This window comes from Fusarium redolens (assembly GCF_020744475.1).
Source record: "Fusarium redolens strain MPI-CAGE-AT-0023 chromosome Unknown BKA55scaffold_13, whole genome shotgun sequence".
Taxonomy (NCBI): domain Eukaryota; kingdom Fungi; phylum Ascomycota; class Sordariomycetes; order Hypocreales; family Nectriaceae; genus Fusarium; species Fusarium redolens.
The window spans coordinates 972,152-991,070 of record NW_025763676.1 but is presented as its reverse complement, the minus strand read 5'-3'; the positions used below and the strand labels follow the sequence as shown (position 1 = coordinate 991,070).

General features: G+C 49.1%; 6 protein-coding genes across 6 annotated transcripts; 4 read left to right on the top strand and 2 right to left on the bottom strand.

The window, feature by feature from the left end:
* Positions 1-2,326: 2,326 nt before the first annotated feature.
* On the bottom strand, positions 2,327-2,982 carry BKA55DRAFT_109591 (uncharacterized protein). Its single transcript, XM_046184713.1, has one exon. The coding sequence runs from the start codon at positions 2,853-2,855 to the stop codon at positions 2,409-2,411; it is 447 nt and encodes a 148-aa protein (XP_046046529.1). The 5' UTR covers positions 2,856-2,982; the 3' UTR covers positions 2,327-2,408.
* Positions 2,983-7,422: 4,440 nt separating this feature from the next.
* BKA55DRAFT_576254 (mitochondrial outer membrane translocase complex, subunit Tom22) lies at positions 7,423-8,683 on the top strand. The gene is made up of 2 exons (XM_046193474.1): positions 7,423-7,791; positions 7,850-8,683. The coding sequence occupies exons 1-2, from the start codon at positions 7,698-7,700 to the stop codon at positions 8,221-8,223; spliced, it is 468 nt and encodes a 155-aa protein (XP_046046528.1). The 5' UTR covers positions 7,423-7,697; the 3' UTR covers positions 8,224-8,683.
* A 416-nt stretch (positions 8,684-9,099) lies between these two features.
* Positions 9,100-10,108, top strand: BKA55DRAFT_693252 (uncharacterized protein; the record flags this gene model as incomplete). The annotated part of the gene is made up of 3 exons (XM_046199886.1): positions 9,100-9,134; positions 9,200-9,869; positions 9,935-10,108. The coding sequence occupies 3 exons, from the start codon at positions 9,100-9,102 to the stop codon at positions 10,106-10,108; spliced, it is 879 nt and encodes a 292-aa protein (XP_046046527.1).
* A 622-nt stretch (positions 10,109-10,730) lies between these two features.
* Positions 10,731-13,503, bottom strand: BKA55DRAFT_596377 (uncharacterized protein; the record flags this gene model as incomplete). The annotated part of the gene is made up of 2 exons (XM_046195937.1): positions 10,731-11,077; positions 11,130-13,503. 2 exons carry the CDS (start codon positions 13,501-13,503, stop codon positions 10,731-10,733), a joined length of 2,721 nt encoding a protein of 906 aa, XP_046046526.1.
* A 499-nt stretch (positions 13,504-14,002) lies between these two features.
* BKA55DRAFT_542309 (Snf7-domain-containing protein) lies at positions 14,003-14,858 on the top strand (the record flags this gene model as incomplete). Its single annotated transcript, XM_046190472.1, has 4 exons — positions 14,003-14,008; positions 14,074-14,349; positions 14,405-14,662; positions 14,715-14,858. 4 exons carry the CDS (start codon positions 14,003-14,005, stop codon positions 14,856-14,858), a joined length of 684 nt encoding a protein of 227 aa, XP_046046525.1.
* Positions 14,859-16,936: 2,078 nt separating this feature from the next.
* Positions 16,937-18,728, top strand: BKA55DRAFT_693249 (phosphatase 2C-like domain-containing protein; the record flags this gene model as incomplete). Its single annotated transcript, XM_046199885.1, has 2 exons — positions 16,937-18,187; positions 18,240-18,728. The coding sequence occupies 2 exons, from the start codon at positions 16,937-16,939 to the stop codon at positions 18,726-18,728; spliced, it is 1,740 nt and encodes a 579-aa protein (XP_046046524.1).
* Positions 18,729-18,919: the final 191 nt, after the last annotated feature.

Genomic DNA, 18,919 nt, shown 5'->3' with positions numbered 1-18,919 from the left:
GGCCCCGCGGGTGTTGATTTTGGGTACGTGTGTGTTTTTTGCATTCGCACCGGGCAGACCAGAGAAAAAGTGCAATGGACAGCAATAGACACAGCGAATGACCCCCGCCACAACTCTCTACAGCAGCTTACTTACAGCACATGCAGCACATTCACAAAGCTTATGATTTGCCCAGTCATTTGGTTCGAATTCCTCATATTTCACTTGGCAATCAGCAAAGTAGAAACTTGGCATACACAGTAAAAGATAGAAGAAACATTCAAACAATAATCATCACCGGCCCGGTCGTCCTGAGGCCTCTCTTCTCAATTGGTACCTACTCGCTACTGTACTGTACCACTACCACCCCTCCTGAAGCGGAGCCCAGCCCAGCTAAGCCCGCCAGAAGAGTCGAGAAGAAAGAATTTTGGCTGCAGCAACGCCCCCGATCGTGATCATGACCTCACGGAGTACAGTGCAGTACCTACAAGAAAAAGTCCCATTTAATTACCCAATAGTGCCTCTGGTCTAATCCTCAAGGGGAAGCCTTGTTTGGAACCTGACTTCTCTCGCCTGGACCAAGCGCCTGGTTCCTGAAGAGTCTGTAGGTGAGAGAGCACCCAGAGGTTCACACGTCCCCCCAGGAATCATTCAGAGTTACCAGTGGGGAAGAGGCCCGGTTATTCGAGGCTCTGCAGTTTTTGCATAGAATCCCGCCTTCTCCAGATTCTTGTTTGACATCACTAGTGCAGATTTGTTGCCAATGGGAGAGTTGTTTGCTAGACTTCAACTCTTCTGCCAGTTTACATCGATATCTAGTAACAACTTCACATACCACGTATTCTCATATAATGGATATCAGCGTTTAGGAACTGGCTTGAAAAGTTTTCAGAGACTAACTGGGTCAGGACAAACGCTCTATTTGACAGGTTGGTCACTGTAAGTCGACATAAAGAGCCTCCAGCTCCATTTGCAGACTTTGATAACGTAAGTCTACATAACTATCCATGCGTTATGCATGAAAATAGCACCACACAGCTAGCTTCTTTGGTTCAAAAACGGTGTGGAGGATGGTGCGATTCAACTCAATTCACTCACCACTCACCTTGGCTTGCCCTGCGGGTTTGTCTCTGCGAGTCATCGTCAATGGCAACTTCGTGACATGCAGATCCGACCCTGAATTCCGGTTTTTCAATGTTTGCTCTCTCTGGTTTGGGTTACTGAGGGTTAATACAGCGGTGGACTACGGCATCGCACAAGATCCCGGTCAACATGCACGTTGCCCTGACTGTGCTTGTCCGAGTGGTCGTAATAACTGCCTGAAATGATGTTGCCATGATGTACTTCAAGCTGAGCCGGACCGTATTAAACCTTACAGTTCTGACATGCGAAATGGCCAGGCCAACAAGTATGATGATTCGTACGAAAATTGGATCGCCTGCATTTGACTAGTTCCACGTTTGGTTTGACATGGACTTCTAACGATATCCATTTAGAGCATGTTTGATAAATGTCATGTAGTTTCGAACAAAGTCGACTTCAATGGGCCCATGTATCAACAATTGTGTCAGCCCATGGTTTACGTGGTGTAAGATAATGCTGGGATTTCGCAGCAGCCAAGAAACTATATCCTTTGGTTGGTTCTGAGCCTGCCAACAAGCGACGAATAGTTCACCTCCATGGAACCTTGCTCAAGATACGTTCTAAAGCCATCAAGATCTTTACAAGCCAAGAATCCGCCTCAAAGGGTACGGTACCTGAACTGAATTCCTACACGACTCACTACCCCAGACGGGAAGCTGGCGTTGAACGCTGACCGCAGCAGCAAAATGCCAGGCGAGCTAGCTGAAATGCCCTCGTACCCCAGACAATAGAACCCAAATCTGGCTCACCTGACTTAAAGAAAGCAAAGCCAGTGCTCACCGAACTTTCCAGACCTTGGCCTTTCTAAGGGGGACGATCACGGGGCCGGGACTAGTCTCGATTTCCAGGGGGAAATAATTTCACCTTGGGGGAGCTCCATTCCCCAGATCCAGTAACAGTCAAGATCATGAAGTTAAAAGAAAAAAAAGAAAAAATGTGTTGGCAAGGTGATACTTCCCACCTTCTTCTTCCCCAAGATACAAGGGAGCGAGGGAGAGCACAGCACACCGGTAGGCTCTGACCTGTCGTTATTGAAGGAGCCGGACCACGACAAGGTTCCTCCGGCCGACGCGGGGCCGCTGGTTCAGTACTTACGTACAGGTACCTTCTCCGGGGTACCATCAATGACACAATGGTTGAGGTCGAGGGGTCGTCGAGGAGCACTTGACTGCAGCACGAGGGGTTTCTATTGCAAAGAAGAGCAAGTCTGGCATAAGACGGGAGTTGCACGACATATCATGGCTTTCATGAATGATAGAGTTTAGACAAGATTGGTCTGTTTGTTCTTAAGCTGCTTCGTTGTCATCAACAATACTACTCTTCCATGATTCATCTGACTTAGAACAGAAGCTCTGATTCTCCAATACCCCAGACTCCAGACTCTGGACAATCCACCTCAATGTTTTGAGTTTTCCCCCCTCTTCCTCTCTCCATATGTTACGCAAAAATAACACCAAAATGCCTCCCTGTCCCACAAGCAACGGAGTCCGGCACCCACTCTCGCACTCAAGGCTCCGGGACAAGCAAAGGCCCCGGACTCGCCCGGAGAGCCCCACACGGCCGAGGTCCGGCAACACCGAAAATGCCTTTAAACTTGGATCTGGATTTCTATTACCCCCAGGTTTCGCCCATGGCTCCAGTCTTCCCCAGTCTGAGCCTGATCTGGATCTGGGCACAAGGACAAGAGAAAGAAAAAACTTCATAGCTTTCCCCACGACCCGCTTCCATCTCATCTCCCGTCATTTCCATTACCCCCAGTTTACTTGATCTTGCAGCTTTCGTGACAGCCACCGTTTCCCTTTGTTGCACTGCATGGCACAGCCAATCAGTTTTACACCAACCAGCCAACCTCTAGGGGAAATGGTATCCATTGCATTACCTATTGTTTCTCCATACGGTACCGTAGCGAGTTGCGTGCTTGCCCTGTGGCCCCCTGTGGCCCCGAGAGCCGTCCCCAAGCTTTTTGCTTTTACTTTGCCGCCGTCTCATGGCATCTTTAGTTTATCATAGGCGTCTTTGGTTAGCAAATCTTCCCTGTATTTTTACTGCACCCCGCATCCGGCGCTTGGAGGCGGACGGTGTCAACGCGTCACGAGGTGGGCAGAAAAAGATAGATCGAACTTCCTTCTGGGGTGTGTGGCTAGGGCTGTCCGTTGGACCTGGCTGGCTGAGTGAGGCGCGCTCCCTTGACGACGATATTGTTTTGGCCACGATGTTCGAAGCTGAGTATATTCTGGCTTCTATTTCCAGAGTCTCAGCCTAGCAGTTGAGCATTGTCACGCCCACATTCCGCGTGACCTTAAGCTTTCATTCGCTATTTTATTGGTCAATTGCTCCGTCAGTTGATTGTATCTGTGTTTTCTTGTGGCTTGTAAAAGAAAGATACGTAGCTTAGATACCCTGAGGTCTCAAAATCTGGGGAAAGGTCAAGAGGGGGATCTTGGATCAAGAGCTTGGCTGGAATATCGAATCATGCCTTTACCAGGTTGAGATACAGTATGGTCTTTTTCCTGTCCATGAATCTGGAAGCTGAGCCATTGGCTTACAACATCCAGGTTGCGTATCATCACATCCTGGTTACCTTCTCGTAATGATGAATAGTTCAGTCTGACGTGCTGTTCCACCATCGAAACCGTTATCTCATCATCTTTAACGAGAACCTCTGTCTCCATTCTGGACAATACGATGTACTCCTAATGCTCCGTCCGTAAATATCGCGCCTCCCACCTTCAGCCGCTTGTTGACGACGTTTACGGGGCGTCACGAAGTTTCGTCCTTCGCTACGAATGCCTTTCGATTATGTCTCCACCCAGCTGCCCTTTCGAGGCACCGTATGAGCGTTACGCTGGATGTGTGAATATGTAGAACCGTACCGTAGCGTTACCCATCTATTTTCTCTGGAGCTTCCATTTGGCTTGGACTTGTTGTAGAAGTTTCTATTTTTGTTCTTGCTACAGGTACCTGAGTTAATCACATCATCGACTGAATGGAAGCCGTCTTTTCCGGTCTTGTTCCAGAGAGAGTACTTTGTATGCTCCTCGTGTTCATGATCACCTGCATATTCTCTCAAATTTCGGCAGTAGAAAGTTCTTTTGAGTACAGATGATGAATTGCATAGAAAGTGAAATACGCACTGCTGTCATAACACGCTGGCACATGGTTTGTTTACCTGAGTGACGGACCAATCAGCTCAACTCTCGACTAGCCAAACCTGGGGACAAACTGGCAAGCTTCGGCACAATATCAAAGAGGAATGTCACAATTTCAGTTCTGTTTCCTTATTGAGGACACTTGCTTGTTTACAAAAGACGTTAATTATCACTTCGATTGGCGGTACGTATTCTGCAAGTACCTACGATACCTTGCTGGTGTCTGGCTGGCCATTTTTAAGGTGCCACCAAGTGGAAGGTTGGGGAAGAGTTTTCCTCGACGACGGCAGCTAGTGGCTGAGCGAGGGGCCCCCAGAACGCCTAGACACTGAGATTCCCTGAGGTGTCACAGGTGAGCAATCAACTCCACCATCGGGGCCATGCGCTGCCCTGTTTGTGGGTATTGTTCTATCCATACCCGGCCGAACGTGCTGCCGGCCCCCGGAGATCCTCAGGTACCGTCTTCGTACCTTACTCTACTTGAGCCGCTTGCAGTGCCCGCTATCTGATCGGCTAACGACGCTATAACCACATGGATTCGACCCAGTGGAACCCATGCTTCTTTGGTACAGCGTCCGGGGATCAGGGTCGCCCGTGCATGATCACGATAGCTTCATTGTCCCTTTCTTTGACGAGTGATGGCCCGCCATGGAGATTAGAGCCCATACCTGGCGTCTTGCGGTGAGGGGGAAACAGTTAGCTTAGACGAACCGGAGCCCCAAATCACTACCCGGAGGACGCAGTCACAGAAGAACGGAACTCTCTAAGCAACAAAGAGGGCCGGGGAGCTTTCCCTGACGGTGTTGACGAATGTATTTTGTGGTACCTTGCCAATAGCTATGGTGAGGAGCTGTCACCGTATCCCAACATCATATCACATCCATTCTTCCCTGCTCTTCAAATTCGCATCGCGGGGCAGCCCCTCTTAACTACACGCAAACCAACGGCACAGATACGTGTTGATTGTAAATGCGACCTTGTGCATTTTTCAACTCAAGGTTCATGACGAGTAGCAGACAGCTTCTTTATATTCAAAGCTGGAAAGAGTTGTCAGAAATTAGTTGCTGGTCAAGTCCTTCTGTATGTGGGTGGTTGAGTTCGGTTAGGTATTGAATGCCAAGTACATGGTGTAAATAAAGGCCAGTTTAGGTTGTCTCTTACACGCCGTCAACACCTCCCGTCAAGTTCCCCAGACAGGGTCCCGATTACTTACCCAAAAGGCTCACCTTGACACCGTGCCGGCGGCCCAAGCGTCTCCTCCAAAGATACCTCAATCCATTCCATATCAGGTTGTACGTACCATTGCTACCATGTTGCTTCTTCCATTGCGAGTCCAGAAAGTACTGTTCCTGAGCTTCTGAGGCTTAGCGAATGTCTGAGTAGAGATTGCCCAATCGGCGCTTTCGTCCCCTGTCTACCCACTCCTTTAAAGACAAAGTATCACGGCCTCGACAAGTCCACAAGTTACACCAACATCACACGGCATTCTTTGGTATTGTAGACGAGATTTCCTGTAGATCACGAGGTTCGTGCCTGCATAACTGTTCTCCCCGAATGCTTCGTAATCTAAAACCCTTGTGCGAATTGTATCGGATATGTTTACCGCTCATCACGGCAATTGCGTCTATATTTGTCGAATATACGTAATCTCCTTGCATCTCGATGCAGTGAAACGGGTTGGAAAGGTCACGATGCCAGATGTTTAATTGCCAATGGCTTCTCGTCAATATTGACGAGCTCCATCAAAGGTCATGTGTTGTACCCCTTGGAGCAGGGGAATAAACAAATTACGTACTAGTCTCGTTGCTTACAGGATACCAAAACCGACGTCTCAAAGCGATCTAGAAGCTAGGTCAAACTTGAACACTCCAACTACTCAACAAGACAGCTTCCTGACGTTCAATCCCGACTTTTCCGGTTGTCCCTCTTCCTTCTTGTGTCTCGCAATACACCCGTGACTCTTTTTCTTGCTTTTTCCGTTTTTCCTCATTGCAATACTTTTGTCTACGAATTGTAACAAGGACGATGAACAAGTATAGACAAAACGCCCATATCAGGTAAAACCAGGCACTGCGGCATGGCCTTCTAGCCAAAGCTACGTTCAGTCCTGATGAAGCCTTGCTCAAATTCCTTCTAGTTTCTTTCTGAGATTTTTCTGACATGAACAAACACAACGGGTTCATGGTAGGAATGATGATACTGGTTTTACATATCATAACCGCGAAGTCGCAGGTGCCTGGTTGATCAAATATATATATTACATAACGACATCTCTATACCTGTATCTCTTGGATATGTCATCTCTTATGAGAAGGCAATGCAATTGGAGCTTCTCGAGTTGTCTTCTGCTAGACAACATACAACATGGCATTGCCCACTCGTCTTCTTTGCCAGGCTCAGGCTGCTCCCCTCAGAGACTGGCATACGATTGCAGGTTTCAGTGAGCATTACTATATGGACCTGCGGTGCATATTAAGTCAGCATTCATGTGTCGCGGTCCTTTTGAAAGAACCATATGCCAACTCTACAAATATAAAAATTAATGAAGGAGATACATTACATCGTGGAAGGCTCACACGACTTTGGCAGAATATTGCCGTAGTCATAGTGGACAACATAGAATTCCCGAGTGTGTCATTTATACTGCCAATGTCATCATAAGCATTGAATGGTTGAAATCAGTTGCGACAGTCATTGTCGTGATCAAGACAATGGGTGTCAATGAGTAAACCAAGACTGGGGGTTATTCAAGCTCGATGAGGGGGCAACTGGCCGCCCAACACTCGATTTCCAGACTTCTGCTCTGAAGCGGGCCTCTACTGTAGAATGGACGTGACATGATGGAATACGGAGAATGAGACTGATGCTCCTTGTTGTATCAGAGCTCTGTCGCATAAGGCTCACAAGGCTCACAATATGTTCCTGACCACGGACTCGTAGTTTCCTAAGAAAAATATCATGAGAATGCGTTTTCCCAATGTGTCTGCATGAGAAATGATGATAATAGTTCCAGTGCGCATTCTTAAAGATCCTCCTTTACTCTGCAGTAAAAAGAGGCTCGATGACGGTTGTCTGTGGAAGGTGCACGTGACGATAGTCGCTGGTGAACTCATCGGCTAAACCAGGGTGTTGTAAGTGGAGCTCGCGGCAACTTCCAAAGAAAAATTACTCCCATGACATCGTGAAGCCCAACGTCAACGCCAACTCATCAACCAGTCACCGAGAGAACAATTTTTCTTATCAGGAAACTTTATCGACGTCGCTTATCTTACTATTTAGAGTCTTCTAACAATTCCGATTTACTCAGAACCCTTGTGATTTGGGCTGCGAATATTCAGCAATTCTTTCTCCACCTAAAGCTCTTCAACAGCTCTTAATACCTTAAACAATCGACTACGCGATACACAACACCTTCAGCTATTCAAGATGGTTACTCTTACCGAGGTTGAGGACGAGCACTTCCAGCACCCTCAGGCTGGTCCTGATATTGAGGAGGACGATGACGACTACTCCGATACTGGTAATTAGCAACCCCGCGCCTTTAATCGCGATATTGTGCATGCTAACACCGCCCGTAGACTCCGAGATTTCCAACGAGTCCGACTACGACCCTACAGAAGAGACTCTCGCTGAGCGGCTATACGCGTTGCGCGACATCGTTCCCCCCACTACTCGCTCATGGATCTCCGGCAAGGCCAACACCATCGGTTACGCTGCCTGGAGCGTCTTTTCTTTCAGTGGCAAGGGCGCTTGGGTGCTTACTACCTCTGCCCTGTTCTTTGGTGTTCCTTTCGCCTTGTCTTTCGCCGAGGACCAACAGCTCACTGCTATGGAGCAAGAGTACAACATGCGACAAAGCGGCAGTGAACTTTTGACCGCTGGCTCCGAACAGAGCACCGCTGACCAAGTTGGCGCCGCCCTCGATGGCAAGCCTGCCCAACCTTCTCTGTAAACAAACAAGTTGGAGTCACGCAATCGAAAAACCTTAACCTTACGTTTCTGGGTATGAGGATATCTTAGACAGTGCCTTTTGTTGCCAGGCGCAGTCATTATTGGGCCGGAAAATACGGCTTCCCATGTGTACAATAATTGTTTACGGCGTATATGGCCGATTATGACCCGTGATGGATGCAACTGGGTTTGACCGGGAGGAACGAGAAGCGCAACGCATCCACGGCGCATGGTTACCGGTGTAAAGTATAAGATGGGGTTGGTAATTGCTGCGATCTCATCTCCAGGAAAGGCGGTTTCACATGTATTTTGTCACATTAGAGCTGTATCATTGATGACTTATGTGTGAGCTTTATATAAACCACAGCTTGTTCTGCCTTTGTATTGTGACACGATTTGAGTCAATAATGATGTATGAGAGAAAGCCACGAAATGCGAGGAAATTGAAAGGAATCTTCTAGTCACAGCGGCTTTCATTCGGTCAAGTGTGTTGCTCTCAATGTCTTCATTGATTGTAGTTGTGATGATGATGTATGATCTTCATCAAGTTCAGGGTAGGTATTCTCGTTGACACTAATTTCCATGGTAATGGATGGGTATCAATTCTCTCAGCTACACGCTGACAAACTAGAGCCTCTACAAGTATCCAGCTAATACTGAACAAGTAGCGTTCACACAAAGCGAACAAGGCCAACCATGGACTTTGTTAAGCTACCAAAGATAGAGGTTGTTTAAACCCCACATCCTACGTTATTTACTGACGATATGTAAGCTTCACGCCCATTTGACTGGGAGCATCTCACGCCATACTCTCCATGAAGTATGGCTACGTAAGAAGAAGACAAGTGACATAGACTTAGAAGATCCCCTGACCGTTATGCCTGAAGGGAAACATGATTATAACCTGCAAACGTAAGTCTTGTCTCCTATAGGCTGGCAGTAACAGGATTTTAAATACCAATGACTACTCTTCACAGCTTCTTTCCGCTTTTCAGCAGTTACATATATACTCTTATCACGGATGAAGAGTCTGTTCGATATACCACCGAATCTGTTCTGACCGACTTTCTCAATGATGGCGTCTGCTATCTCGAGCTTCGAACAACACCGCGCACCACCCCTCAACTCTCAGCAGAGCAGTACATTTCAACTCTTCTTGAAACAATCTCGTCATTTGAGTCTCAGAACCCTCAGCTACACACTCGCTTGATTCTCGCTGTTGATCGACGGCATACCCCTGAACAGGCTGGTTCTACGCTTGAGATTGCTCTGAAATACCGTGATCAAGGAGTCGTGGGCCTGGATCTCTGCGGTGATCCAACAGCGAGACCTGCAGGCGAGATCAGTGTCTTCACGCCTGTGTTTTTAGAGGCAAGAAAGAAGGGCTTAGGGGTTACAGTCCACTTTGCCGAAGCTGAGGCGAGTGGATCGAAGGAGGAGTTGGATACGCTGCTCTCTTGGGAACCAGGTAGGCTGGGACATGTGATCTGGGAGGATGAAGAGGCAAAGAAGGAGATTACAAAGAGAGGATTGTGTCTCGAGTTATGCCTGAGCTGCAATGTCAGAGCTGGAATGGTATTAGGCGGCTTCGAAGGTCATCACTTTGGGCACTGGAGAGGAGTCGAAGGCCCCAAGATCTCACTCAGCGTAGGTTACTGAACTTCTGTGCACTGGATAGCTGAGGTGAATGATAAGACTAACAGTGATGATAGACTGACGACGTGGGAGTATTTGGAAGTCCCTTGTCTAACGAATATAGACTCGTTGCGGAACATTTTGGCCTTGATCATCAGGCTATATGCGAGCTTGCGAGACAGCCTATTGATGGCATATTTGGAGGCGAACGAGAAAAAGAGAGGCTGAGACATCTCATGTGGTCACAGTGAGTTTGACAGCTGCTATCGCTATTGCATAGAGGCGTAATGTTGTAATGCCCCAAACTCGAAAACTATCATGGCCTTGGAGTGCCAGAAGACTTGAGACCATTTCACCAGGGGGCGAAAATAGAGGTAGTCACAGAGCCTGCTATGTTTATCTCGAACTTGTCTCAACTTATCTAAGTTTATCCTCAACTCGTCCATGCTAAGGATAAACCCATTTAAGAATTCTATCACTTTGGACTGAGGTTTCTAACATCCCTAGGGAGGCAATGGATGTGGTATCAATATCGGCGTCATCATTTAGACATAAGCTATTAGAAAAGTTTCTACTCTAGTGAAGTTGCGTTTACTAGCAAGGCGTATTGCATCGCCCGCGAACAGCTATCGAGCGGTTGAAGCATCAATAGTTAATTCATACTGCTATGACTCGCTAACAAGGTATGAGGAGAGAAGTTGATATCAAAGCCAAATCAGGAGCATCTCGTGTTCTTCCATCGCATTACATATGGAAACGACCCTGCCCATTAACGCCGTACTTTTTTGGTTGTCGTCTCAATCTGAAACGTTAACGTTAACCCCATCGGTATACATCTAAGTCGTGTTCGTCCAAGTATCCGTAGCTTCATCATCAATGCATGCCGACTGGCGGAGTCTCAAGGTCGACACCTTCAACCTTGGCGCGCTCACCATCGCTCTGGCGGATAAGGTTGAGGAAATAACGAGAAGCGCGCTCACTCTCGCCCTTGACCTTGATAGTCTCCTCTCGCTTAGCGCTCAAGTCCTTGAGGCTTTGGTCGAGGCCGACCCGGAGGTTGTCAGCAGGAATGCGGAGGACCTTGCGAACGGAGGAGGAGATGCGAGAGGAGTTGGAGTGAACATAATCCAACTCAGCAAGCTGAGTAGAGATTTTGGTAGCAAGGCGAGGAGGCAAAGAGTTAGGAATTTGCTGCAAAACATAGGCGGAGGCGGCAACAGCTATGATACGATTAGTGACTTCGGGTTCTTAAAGGTGCATGGTTTCACTTACCAGCCACGAGGATACCAGGGATAATGAGCTGGCGTAGGTTCTCATTGCTCAAGATGCGGGTTGCTGTAATAGCCTGGTCCATCCATGTATTCATGCCAATCATCCGGGGTACAACAGCGCCGGCAACTGTCAGGGCCATGCCAGTGCCAGCAAACTTCTCCTGTCGCTGCAACAAGGTAGTCCAGTCGACAAAGTCGATCAGCTCTGTGGGAATGTCGACCTGGCGAGCAAGGGCATCTCGCTTGCGTCGGAACATGACGTCAGGTCGGAATTGGAGATTCTGGAACTCATCGCCAACGTGCAGAATCCCCAGTTGCTTGATAGCATTGACGCCATATACGGTCTTTCTGCGAGCATACTCTTCGCAGTTCGAAACGGAATCAGCAATGCGCGACAGCATAGCTTCCTTGAGGTCCTCTGCATATTGGAAGGCATTCCAGATACCGGGGTAAGGTACATCGTAGTGGCTGCTTCCAGAATGGAGAATCGCCGAGTTAAGAGTGTTTCGAGTGTAGTCGTAGATGTCCTTGCACGTTTCCTCAACGTTGGCATCAACTGACTCGCTCACTTCGGTCTTTGCCCTTCGACTGGATTCCAACTGAGGCTCAAGCTCCTTCAACTCCTGGGTCACTCGCTCCAGTTCCGATTGAGCAACTTCCTGGTTGACATTTGCAAGAGTATTGACATCATTCAATATGTTGAGCAGGTATGTCCGAGCTGGTGCAAGCTTCGATCGTGCGCGCTTCTCAAGCACGAATCTTCGCAGCGATTGCTCCAGAGCCTCGAAGTCTCGCACCTTGTCGAGATCCTTGCCCTTGCCCTTGTCATCGCCATCACCAGGATCACCACTGCCTCCACTTGAACTACCGCTGCCACCAGGGCCGCCGGGAGGCGATGGGCCGACAGGGATGGCGTTGCTGGACACGAAATGCACAAGCTCAGAGGACTCCTTGTGAGTTCGGGGACTGAGACCAGCAACCTGGTCAAGAACCATCTTCTCACATCGCTTCTTGTCTCGGATAACATCGAACCCGTTGACAACAATGAAGATGTAGGCTTTCTCAGCAGCAGCAGCCCAAATAAACTCCTTAGCAGACTGTGTAAAGTGATTGGCAGCGGAAACCACGAATACCACCACGTCGATCTCCTCCTGCCGGGCAAAGATGGCAGTAGTTTTGGTTGTATCGGAGTTAAGACCAGGAGCGTCGATCAAGGCAATATCAACCACGCCATTGTTCAGTAGAGATTCGTCGATGCTTCGGCTATCCTTGACGTAGATCTTGCACTGAGTGTAAGTCTCGTTGTCAATGACGATGTTCTCGAGTTCCTTCAGTGAGAACACATCGTAGGTCGACTCATCGTTTCGATCGTAGGGGACGTTCTTATGTACGGCATGTACCTCTTCCACACCGGAGTTCTCCCTGGCATCAAGCACCTCACAAAAGATAGCAGTGCAAGGCTGTTGATCCTCAGGGAGAACCTTTCGACGGAGTAGGGCATTGCAGAAAGTCGACTTGCCAGCATTGAGATCGCCTGTGATAAGAACCTTGCTTGCGGTATCCTCAATTCGTTCACGGAGAGCTAGTAGATGCTTGATGCTGGAGCTGATTTTGCCATCGAGGAGCGACGCAATAGAGCTCTTTTCCAATGAATGCACAAGCTCGGTCTGGTGGAGAGCACCAAGCTTGAGGTCCAGCTTCAAAATAGAGAACTCTTGAGCAATTTGTGGTGAAACAAGTCGGGGTTCGGGTGTCGATCGATTCTCAGCGGCTCGACTCGATTCGGCGGCACCGTCTTCGACCGTCGTCATGGAACGTCGTAAGCCAGGATTTCGGAATGAGGATGAGCCTTTGCCTTCCATACCCGTGTGTGCATGGGCAAAGGCGGGTCGTGAGGAGTGTTCGGAGGAGTCGCGGCGAGCTCGTTGAACGGAAGGATAATGTGCGGGCCAAGAAGCATTCATTTCTTGTAAATTTTGAAGCAATTCGAGCACCTTGTTGATGGAACGACCGAGGGTAGCACGGTGAGCATTGTACCACATCTGGTGCACAGCACCCGACGCAGGCCGGTCGTGATGCATTGCCATGTCCCATGCTGCGGCGGAACTCATGGAACGCTCATCTCCAGCTATACTTCCGCCATAGCCTGAGTCGACGTCAAGCATGCTCTGGAGACGGGCAGCGTGTTCAGATGTCATACCATTGCCGACAGTCATATATTGAACTCGAGAAGAGGACGAGTTTGTGGGTGGCGGAGAAGAGTGGTTGCTGGTGGGCGCGTCGGAATGGCCATGATCGTTGTCACCGTCAGAATCGGGTTCCTGGTGCAGTCGGGCCTTGCCCTTTCCGTTACCGCTGAAATAATCTTGGCTCATGTTGAATCGGTCCTTAGAAGTTCGAGCGGCATATTCTGGACGAGAAGCGAGGGGAAGAAAATATCCTTGGAACAGTGATGCCGATGTAATTATGGCGGTCGGTCGGAGAGGCGAATAAGAATCATTGACAAGTCAGTCAAACGACCCATTTCTGCATGATTTTTGCTACGTACCGATTCCCGATTTGATTGGCGAAATCTGGAGACTTTAACGCTTGGACCAAGCGGGCTCTTATCGCACCGTATCGTGCAAGCAAAGCGGCCTTTCAAGGTTGGCCCAGTCCGATTACGTAGTGTCGGGACATCCGTAGCGCAACCAGGCCATCAACTCTTACCACGCATCTGGATCAAGGCTTGATCTTTTTCTCGCTGCCTTGCGCATTTCTGCCGCCTACTTATTTGCTATCCGCAAGGACTCTTCTCCTATACCGAACTCTTCGACCTCTCTTTAACAAGAACTACCCTCTTTCATCCGTCAACCACCACTACCCCCGCACATCATGAATGTAAGAACAGCGGTGTCGTGCGACAATACGGCGCGCCCATGATGGCTAATTCGCTCACGATATAGATCCTCGAATGGGCATTTGGCAAGCGCATGACACCCGCGGAGCGTCTGCGCAAGAACCAGCGCATGCTAGATAAGGCCATCCGTGAACTTGATCAGATGCGCGTCAAGCTGGAGAAGCAAGAGAAGACCCTTATTCAACAAATCAAAACAAGCGCCAAGAATGGACAGATGGGAGCTTGCAAGATTCAGGCCAAGGATTTGGTCCGGACGAGGCGATACGTTGAGAAGTTTTACAGCATGCGCAGCCAACTACAAAAGATTTCGCTTCGCCTTCAGGTAATTGCAGACATTGGGTACGAGCGAGACTAGAGGCTGACTGAATGCGACATAGACATACAGAACGAACGAACAAATGATGCAGGCTATGAAGGGCGCTACCATGGCATTGGGAAGCATGAATAAATCGATGAATCTTCCCCAGCTTCAACGAATCGCCATGGAGTTTGAGCGCGAAAACGATATCATGGACCAACGACAAGAGATGATGGACGATGCCATTGATGATGCTATGGATGTGGGAATCGAAGAAGAAGGCGATGAGGTGGTAGAGCAAGTCTTGGAAGAGATTGGTGTGGACTTTAACCAGGCGGTAAGTCATCAAAGGTGATGCTATACAAGCTTTGCCGCTAACTCAATCACAGCTCGGTGAAACACCTACTGCTCTGGGAACTGCTGCGGTACCTGAGGGTAAGATCGCTCAGGCGGTTGGCGGCGGCGGCGGCGGTGGTGGTGGTGACCCTGTTGACGACGACCTTCAAGCAAGACTGGATAGTTTGCGAAAATAGACGACCTGGCAGGGCTTCCTTGAAGCCTTAGGAGTTTTGTTTCAAAGATATCAGCCATATCATTCTAAACGAGGTTACCCAACCTGTATTCGGACCAATCAGGCCACAGAAGACGGTTATATATCCGATGTCATGGCCGATCTTTGGCCATAGGAAGAAAGAAGGGAGCTTCATGGTACTGTGTTTGTTCCGGTGCATTGGTGTCTGGAGAATTGTCTTACAAATCATCGGCTTTGCAGCTTTTGCTGTGCTTTATAGAAAACAATATTCGCTGCTTGTCAGGCCTGTTGAAAACGTGGGCAACGCTTGACCAACTTGTCAGTGGATTTGCGTCCGCTTCAGTTTAGTGTTGATATACTCGCACTACTACAAACATCCTCACTTTGGATATTGGGTAAAGTAGGATATATCAGACGCAAAACGGTATCATTTGCAATAAATAGGCAACCCATTTGAGTATGGCTTTGACGGCAGCTCCAGACCTCCACGTGAACAGTCGGCAACGGCTTTGGGAAAAAGAAGCTGGCCACATGAGAACGGATTTGATCTTAGGATAAATTAACCCCGAGCCTGTTAGCTTCATCTGACTGACGATAGAGCAATGGTTGGATTATTTAGATGCTAGTTTCGGATGTCTCGGGGTGAGGATGGATTCCCTGGTACCGACTTATTGTAGGAAACATATCAAACGTGTCAATAACTAAGACGCAAAATTAGGGTCCAGTTAATATGCGTTTTCTAGAGCTGATTCATTGCTAAGATCGACACATCCATATCTGTTGAAACCCAAAGACGAGAATCGCAGGTTTGCCCAAGATCCATTTGCCTGCACAGCGCTAAACAGCGCGGTCGTGAGCCAGTAAACGTCACTAGTCCACCCGTACGTCAGTGGCCAACAGCCCGACACAGCGCACAATCAGATCTTGAGGCACCTCCAGCTTAAGCGCAGCCCACTGGCGCTCACCAATCCGCCCCGTTACATCAGCTGCAGTGCGTCAGGTAGCTGCACCCTCCACTCCATCCATTCACCTCTGGTTCTAGTCCTTTATTTAGCCCAGCTAATTCATCCAACGAAACGTCCTAAAGCAACCTTGCCAACTCTTCATCAACTACGACACGACTTTCTGTAGACTCGCCTGGCTTGCATTAAGCCTTAACTTGATCCGCTTACCTCACACGACGACGTCCCTCTCTGTCCTCTGAATACTTTCAAGTTCAACTCTCCAGCGTTGAAATAGTCTTTCCACATTCAGCGCCAGGTACGTTCGTTTGCTGGTCTCCTCAAAGTATTGCACTGCTTTATTAGAAGAACTGTTAAGTTTCTTCGACACATGTGTTCCCTCTGTTCTTATCTTCAGTTGCATTATGATCCCCGTTTATTGGGCTCGTGGATTATCAGATCTATATGATTACCTATTCCCCGCCAGCGCAGCCGCTTCCCTTGTGGCGTCTACGTCACGTTTCTTGAATTACGATGCGCTCAACCTCATGCCTCTACCTCATACCCAACGGTTGACACGGTTCATTGGTGCTGCATCGGGTTTAAGTACGGCCCTGTCGCCGCCGTCCGATAGTGCCAATGGTGTGAACTGTGGTCATCTCCAACAACTATCACTGGGGTGACGACAGAAGGCATACATATCAGTCCGCGCGCTTAGCTACATCATCGACGTTTTCCTTACAACCTACACGCACTCATTAATCTCTTCTTGTTTTCGTTTATTTACCGTCCTTGGCGGCATTGAATGATATTCTCGATTCATCCTCTCTAACTCTTACAGGCCCGCCTTGCGCCGACGAATTATATACGCCAAGCTGGTCTCGACCAGCACCCCGCCCCTACCTTACCACGACGTTATACTTCCACAGCTACCGCAACGTTCGCGTGTAGCGATCCTGCAAACTTCTACTCCGACGACGATAGAACCGACACCGAACTTTAGTCTCCCACAGCATCAACAGTGCTGACGTTTCCTCTCTCTGCGCAACGCCACCTAGTATTATCTTGTCCCTAACACAAGCTGGCGAGCAACAAGCGTCGCAGTCTCTCCTCGACTGGAGGAAGTCTGCTGAATAGAATGTTTGGCGGCAGTTCCAACAACTCAGCGGGCAACAAATCCGAGAGCGATTCAAAATCTGATAAATCCCCTTCTCCCGAACCCGGTCCAGGCCCCAGCGCTCCGGCTCCAATTAAGACGACTGATCAGGCTGCAAGCGGTGAAAAGCGCAGTGGAAATGGCAGCCCTCCTACTCGACAGGATACCGGTGGATCGACCGACAAGAAACGCAGAAGTAGCAGCGTTAGTAGTCGGGCTAGCAGTCTCCTGGCCTCCGCCAAAAACTCGCTCAACTTCTCCCAGAGCAGTCGCAGTGGGGGCTCTGAAGTGAGCTCCCAGACACCTCTTCAGAAGCTTGGCAAACAGGATCCCGCTCTTGCAGTTCCCCAGGGTCAACATAATAACTCTGCTGGAGAATCCATGCCGGGTCCCAAGTCTACGTTTCGCGTTGGTGTTTGGGAAGATAGGAACAAGAAATGCCGTCGCACTATGGAAGACACTCATGCCTTTCTTTATAATTTTGTGCAGACTCCAACTTTAAATGATGTGTCTGCAAAGGATAAGCCTGAAGGTGAGGACCGAGAATCGGTCTCCTCCGACATGGTCGAGTCGGACAATGGTTATTTTGCTATCTTCGATGGACATGCTGGTACTTTTGCAGCCGACTGGTGTGGCAAAAAGCTGCACCTCATTCTTGAGGACATCATACGCAAAAACCCCAATGCTCTGATTCCTGAAGTCTTAGACCAGGCCTTCACGGCCGCTGATGCACAGCTGGAAAAGCTGCCCCTAAAGAACAGTGGTTGCACCGCAGCCGTTGCAGTCTTGCGGTGGGAGGATCGAGCGTCGATCGATCGATCAGCCATCAAGTCCGCCAAACCGGAAGAGCCTGTCGAAATGGACAAGGCACATGATGGAACTTCGAATGAGGAAACCACGGCAGCGACAAAGGCTACAAATTCAAAAGGAAAGGGTAGCGGACGACAGAGGGTACTGTATACCGCAAACGTTGGCGATGCCCGCATTATTCTTTGCCGAGGTGGAAAGGCCCTGAGACTTTCTTACGATCACAAGGGCAGTGACGAAGTCGAGGGTAAAAGGATCGCCGCCGCCGGAGGCTTGATTCTTAATAATCGTGTCAACGGCGTTCTTGCTGTAACCCGGGCCCTTGGTGATGCCTACATGAAGAAGCTTGTCACGGGTCACCCCTATACCACCGAGACGGTCATCCAGGCTGATAGCGACGAGTTCATTATCATTGCTTGCGACGGAGTAAGTTGAGCCTCAGATGCAAGTGAAAACCACGAGATGCTAACAGCCACAGATTTGGGACGTATGTAGTGACCAGGAAGCGGTTGATCTCGTGCGCAATGTTGAAGATCCCGTCTCGGCCTCGAAGCAGCTTGTTGACTATGCACTAAATCGCTTCAGCACTGACAATCTGTCTTGCATGGTCGTCCGACTGGACCAGAACAAGGAGGCTGCAGTTGATGTGGAAGGTGCAGCGTCCCAGGTCAGTGAGGCAGACAAGATTGTCAGCGAGATTAAACAAAAGATTGCAGACGGTAGCACGCCCGCCGTCGGTGTATCAGCGACTAGCAACGCGCCCCAATCCGAACCCCCTATAGCTGTTCAGGAGGGGAACTTTGTGCCAACTTCACTGGATGAAGTGGTTACAGAGGAGCCTCCTCATGTTGCAGACCCCAAATCGGATGAGGTGCCTATATTGAATAAGGCCGCTGTTGAAGAGGCCCGCAAGGATAAGCCAGCCGCAGACAAGTCGGCGGAAGAGAAGCCCGCTGGGCAGGCATAGTTCAAATACACTGGGTAGACATGAGGCACTATGAACATACCCCAGACTACTTATTTGGTCTCGGAGCAAGACCATCACCCTTGAGTGAGAATGGGATACGGATCTAGTGGGTTGTCGTTTGTCTCTCCACCTGGACCATTACCCATCTCCTTGGATCGAGGCTTGTAAAGTGCGGTGATATGACGTGCATG

Coding starts and splice junctions, on each gene's coding strand:
- BKA55DRAFT_576254 (XM_046193474.1), top strand. CDS start 7,698: ATGGTTACTCTTACCGAGGTTGAGGACGAGCACTTCCAGCACCCTCAG. Junction 7,792..7,849: donor TGACGACTACTCCGATACTG/GTAATTAGCAAC, acceptor CACCGCCCGTAG/ACTCCGAGATTTCCAACGAG.
- BKA55DRAFT_109591 (XM_046184713.1), bottom strand. CDS start 2,855: ATGAGATGGAAGCGGGTCGTGGGGAAAGCTATGAAGTTTTTTCTTTCT.